The sequence below is a fragment of the Jaculus jaculus genome, chromosome X, assembly GCF_020740685.1.
Source record: "Jaculus jaculus isolate mJacJac1 chromosome X, mJacJac1.mat.Y.cur, whole genome shotgun sequence".
In the NCBI taxonomy this organism is placed as follows: domain Eukaryota; kingdom Metazoa; phylum Chordata; class Mammalia; order Rodentia; family Dipodidae; genus Jaculus; species Jaculus jaculus.
In genome coordinates this window covers 132,072,055-132,077,134 of record NC_059125.1, presented here as the reverse complement: position 1 = coordinate 132,077,134, position 5,080 = coordinate 132,072,055, and the positions used below count along the sequence as shown (strand labels likewise).

The 5,080-nt window shown below is 43.1% G+C and overlaps 1 protein-coding gene across 1 annotated transcript; it reads left to right on the top strand.

Moving 5' to 3' along the window:
• Positions 1–330: 330 nt before the first annotated feature.
• Positions 331–1,447, top strand: LOC123456577 (small nuclear ribonucleoprotein F-like). Its single transcript, XM_045139949.1, has 2 exons — positions 331–508; positions 1,410–1,447. Exons 1-2 carry the CDS (start codon positions 331–333, stop codon positions 1,445–1,447), a joined length of 216 nt encoding a protein of 71 aa, XP_044995884.1.
• The last annotated feature ends 3,633 nt before the right edge of the window (positions 1,448–5,080 follow it).

The following is a 5,080-nucleotide window of genomic DNA, read 5'->3' as shown; positions in this document are numbered from 1 at the left end:
GACATGTGCAAGAACACCTGCCTACATGCATCTCCACACATACATGACTATGCATAAACACATGTGTGCATACCACACGCACACACTCACACATACACACTCAATAAATAAACGTAAATAGTAAAATAAAATAGGAATGAGGATATAGATCAATAGTAAAGTGTCTGCATATCATAGATGACTTTGGTTCAATAACCAATACAAAAAAAAAAAAAAGGCCAGCTCTCTCGTCACTCAGCAGTTAGGGACTGCGGGAGCAGGCGCTGTCGCGAGGGAATAGAAGTGGCTGGGTCGGTGACTTGTAGCCTGTAGCATTCCCCCGCATTAGCAATGAGTCTATCCCTCAATCCCAAACCTTTCCTCAATGGACTAACAGGAAAGCCAGTAACAGTGAAACTTAAGTGGGGAATGGAGTACAAGAGTGACCTGGCATCTGTACATGGCTATATGAACATGCAGCTTGCAAACACAGAAGAATACATAGATGGGGCATTGTCTGGACATCTGGGTAAAATTATTATCAACGTACTTCATATGGATACATCATGTGTTGGTTCCCTCTTTTCCCTTTTCCCTGTCCCCATTCCGCTGGGGACCCTCCTCAGTGAGGTTGCAGGTATTCCTCAAGGGATTGTGGTTTATGCGTCGTGGGAGCAGCAGCCAGTTATTTTGGGGGGGGGGGCGGGGGAATGTCTCTGGGCATGATGTCTCAACCTGTGGCTCTTACAATCTTTCTGCCCCCTCTTCCTTAAAATTCCATGAGCTGTGGTGGATGAGTTTTGAGTCTACTTCAGTGATGAGTTCTTAGGAGCCTCTGGATCTCTGCTTTGATGGCTTTTGAGTGTCCTCAGGGTCTGTCTTCTTGGGTAAAGTTTTTTTTTTTTTAATTTTAAAATTTTTATTAACATTTTCTGTGATTATAAAAAAATATCCCATGGTAATTCCCTCCCTCCCCACCCCCACACTTTCCCCTTTGAAATTCCATTCTCCATCATCTTACCTCCCCATTACAATCATTGTACTTACATATATACAATATCAACCTATTAAGTTCCCTCCTCCCTTCCTTTCTCTACCCTTTATGTCTCCTTTTTAACTTACTGGCCTCTGCTACTAAGTATTTTCATTCTCACCCAGAAGCCCAGTCATCTGTAGCTAGGATCCACAAATGAGAGAGAACATGTGGCGCTTGGCTTTCTGGGCCTGGGTTACCTCACTTAGTATAATCCTTTCCAGGTCCATCCATTTTTCTGCTAATTTCATAACTTCATTTTTCTTTACCGCTGAGTAGAACTCCATTGCATAAATGTGCCACATCTTCATTATCCACTCATCAGTTGAGTGACATCTAGGCTGGTTCCATTTTTGGGTGAAGTTTTAATAAGGTGTAACAATGTACTTTATATCAGAGGTGTTAGAGAAGAAGCGAGAGGAAATGAGAGAATAGCACCTTTTGTTGGAGATTTTTTCTGTGTATTTCTAGACAATAACGATTGTTTGTTTTGTTCAAAAAAAAGGCCAGAAAATATTTTTCCAGAAACATAATAGAATTAAAGGTGATTGTGCATAAATGATCACAGGAAGCTGTCTTTCTTAAAAAAATAAAAATAAAAATATTAGCCAGGCATGGTGATGCATGCCTTTAATCCCAGAACTCGGGAGGCAGAGGTAGGAAGATAGCTGTGAGTTTGAGGCCATCCTGACATAGCGAATTCAGGTCAGCCTGGGCTAGAGTGAGACCCTACCTTGAAAAACCATATATATGTGTGTGTGTGTGTGTGTGTGTGTGTGTGTGTGTAATTTGCAAGCAGAGAGACAGGGAGAGAGAGAAAGTCAAAGAAAGAGAGAACGGGTGTGCCAGGGCTTCTTGCCATTGCGAGCAAACTCCAGATGCATGCACCACTTTGTGCATCTGACTTTACATGGGTACTGGGGAATCAAACCCAGGCCGTCAGGCTATGCAAACAAATACCTTAACTACTGAGACATCTCTCCAGACCTCTTTTTTGTGGGCACTATCTGTTTCCTCTTTTATTTCCCACTCCCTTTGAAAGTCCTTTTTAAGGGCTGGAGAGATGGCTTAGCGGTTAAGCGCTTGCTTGTGAAGCCTAAGGACCCCGGTTCGAGGCTTGGTTCTCCAGGTCCCACGTTAGCCAGATGCACAAGGGGGCGCACGCGTCTGGAGTTCGTTTGCAGAGGCTGGAAGCCCTGGCGCGCCCATTCTCTCTCTCTCCCTCTATCTGTCTTTCTCTCTGTCTGTCACTCTCAAATAAATAAATAAATAAAAATTAAAAATAAATAAGCCAACAGAGACCCAGGTGTAGTGGCACAAGCCTATAATCCCAGCACTTGGGAGGTGGAGGCAAAAAAAAAAAAAAAAAAAAAAAAAAAAAAAAAAAAAAGTCCTTTTTTTTAAAAAAAAAAAAACTTGTTATTTACAACCTCCATACATATAGACAATATATGATTATCATAATCCCCAACAGCACCCTCACTTTTCCCTTCATGAATATCCCTCCCACTGTATTCCTTCTTCATCCCAACTGGTCCTTGTTCTATAGTTTTTCAATTATGTATTTATTATTTATTTGTGTATGCATGTAAGTACATAGGGGGGTACATGTGCTGTGGCACATATGTGGAGGTCAAAGGACAACCTCGGAGTGTCTGTATTTTCTTCCCTTCTTTTTCAAGAGGCAGATGAAAGAGAGAGAGGAAATGGGTGTGCCAGGGCCTCTAGCTGCTGCAAATGAACTCCAGATGCATGTTTCTGCCACCTGGTGCATCTGGCTTATGTGGGTACTAGGGAATCAAACCTGGGTCCTCGGGCTTCACAGGCTAGCACCTTAACCTCTAAGCCATCTCTCCAGCCCCTTTGTTCTATCCTGATGTCATCATTTCCTCCTCTTATTATTCAGGTCTTGTGTAGGTAGTGTTAGCCACTATGAGGTCATGGATACCACAGCCATTTTGTGTCTGGAAGACATTATTGCAAAGCATTCCTCCCCCGTTTTTGGCTCTTACATTCTTTCTGCCCCTTCTTTTGCAATGGTCCCTGAGTCTTGGAGAGAATGAGAGAGATGTCCCACTTAGTGCTAAACACTCCACCATCACTGTTTCTCAGCACTTACAGGAGTTTTACATCTCCCCAGTGGTCACTGCCACCTGAAAAGAGAAGCTTCTCTAACCAAAAGTGGAGTAGCAATAATATATGGGCAGAGGGCTGGAGAGATGGCTTAGCGGTTAAGCACTTGCCTGTGAAGCCTAAGGACCCTGGTTCGAGGCTCGGTTCCCCAGGTCCCACGTTAGCCAGATGCACAAGGGGGCACACTCGTCTGGAGTTCGTTTGCAGAGGCTGGAAGCCCTGGCGTGCCCATTCTCTCTCTCTCTCCCTCTATCTGTCTTTCTCTCTGTGTCTGTTGCTCTCAAATAAATAAATAAATAATTTAAAAAACAAACAAACAAAAATAATATATGGGCATAAACTTAAGTATTTAGAGGGCCGATTGATGTGTATAATATAACCATTTAGCCAGACAATAGTAGTAGTTTCTCCACTAGGGCTTATGAGGAAATTGCCTTTCTATGTAGCCCAGGTTGTCCCCAAACTTCTTGTGTAGACTGGAACTCCTTGTGCAGGCTATCCTCAAATTCACCATGCAGCCTAGGCTGGTTTCCAACTTTCTTTTTCTTAAAAACATTATTTATTTATTAGCAAGGAGAGAGAAAAAGAAAGAAAGAAAAAAGAAAGAAAGAAAGAAAGAAAGAAAGAAAGAAAGAAAGAAAGAAAGAAAGAAAGAAGACAACCAAAGAGAATGGGTGTGCCAGGGTCTCCAGCTGCTGCAAACAAACTCCAGATGCAGGTGTCATTTGGTGTATCTGGCTCTATGTGGATACTGGGGAATTGAACCCGGTTGTTAGGCTTTGCAGGCAAGGGCTTTAATTGCTGCCTCCAACTTTCTTTTTCTTTTATTAAGTGAAGGAAAATTAATTTTAGTGGAGAAGCTACATTAGGTCATGTCTGTCCTTTTAAAAAATATTTTATTTTTTAATTTACTAATTTGAAAGAGAGAGGCAGAGAGAGAGAGAGAGAGAGAGAGAGAGAGAGAGAGAGAGAGAGAGAGAGGAAATGCACATTAACCTATAGTCACAGAAAGCAGGTCAGTGTTTGCCTGGATGAAGAAGAAAGGGAGGAAGCAATGGGAAGGATGACAGAGGGGCACCAGGAGATTTTTTTTGGCGGGGGGGATGATAGATATATTGTCTGTCTTGCTTGTTATGATTTCATGGATATATGTATACATCAAAACTTATCCTTTGAAGACTTTAAACAAATGCAATTTGTGATATGTTTATTACACCTCAACTAATAAATATGGAAACTCTTTTAAAAATTTCATCTCAGGCCTAAAGGATAAATGGTAGGAAATTGTGATGCTGGCGTTGGTGAAGGGCTTCACCAGCTGAGCGGAGAATGCTTCTAGCAGTGAGAACAGCATGTGCAGGTTCTGAGTCAAGAAGAACCAGGCCTCACCAATGGGGATTCAGAAATGTCCTGTTGCAATAGGATTGACAAATCAAAGGGAATCATTGCGGGGCGGGGGGGGGGGGGGAGGTTGCAGAGGGCAGCAGGGCCTCCTGTTTATCTAGTCTTTTGGCAAATATTTGCCGAGTCCTCACTCATGCACCAAAAGCTGTCCCTAGGTGTTTGGAATTCTATTAGTTTCAAGAGCTGCCCAATAGCAAGGCAGAATGGGGAGCTGAACAACACAGATGTGTCTCTTCACAGTTCTGGAGACAAGGACCTTCAAAGCCAAAGTACCACCAGGGTTGGTCTCTCCTGAGGGTTCGTTCTCTCTGCTGTAAAGATGGGCCAGAAATGGGAGTATGTGCTTGGAATCACAGATCTTGGGGAGGAGAGGCAGGAGGATTTGAAGACCAGCCTCAGCTATATAGGAAGTTCAAGGGCAACCTGGGCTGCAGGAGACTCTGTCCCCCACCACCACCACCACCAAAAAAATTTCCAAAGATTTATAGTCTCATGAGTTTGTATTCTAGCCTGGGCTGACCTGGCAAGACC

What these genes read in the sequence shown, in the direction of transcription:
- LOC123456577 (XM_045139949.1), top strand. Translation starts at nt 331, where the DNA reads ATGAGTCTATCCCTCAATCCCAAACCTTTCCTCAATGGACTAACAGGA. An exon ending in GGCATTGTCTGGACATCTGG is followed by an intron (nt 509 to 1,409) that starts GTAAAATTATTA and finishes ACTTTATATCAG; the next exon opens with AGGTGTTAGAGAAGAAGCGA.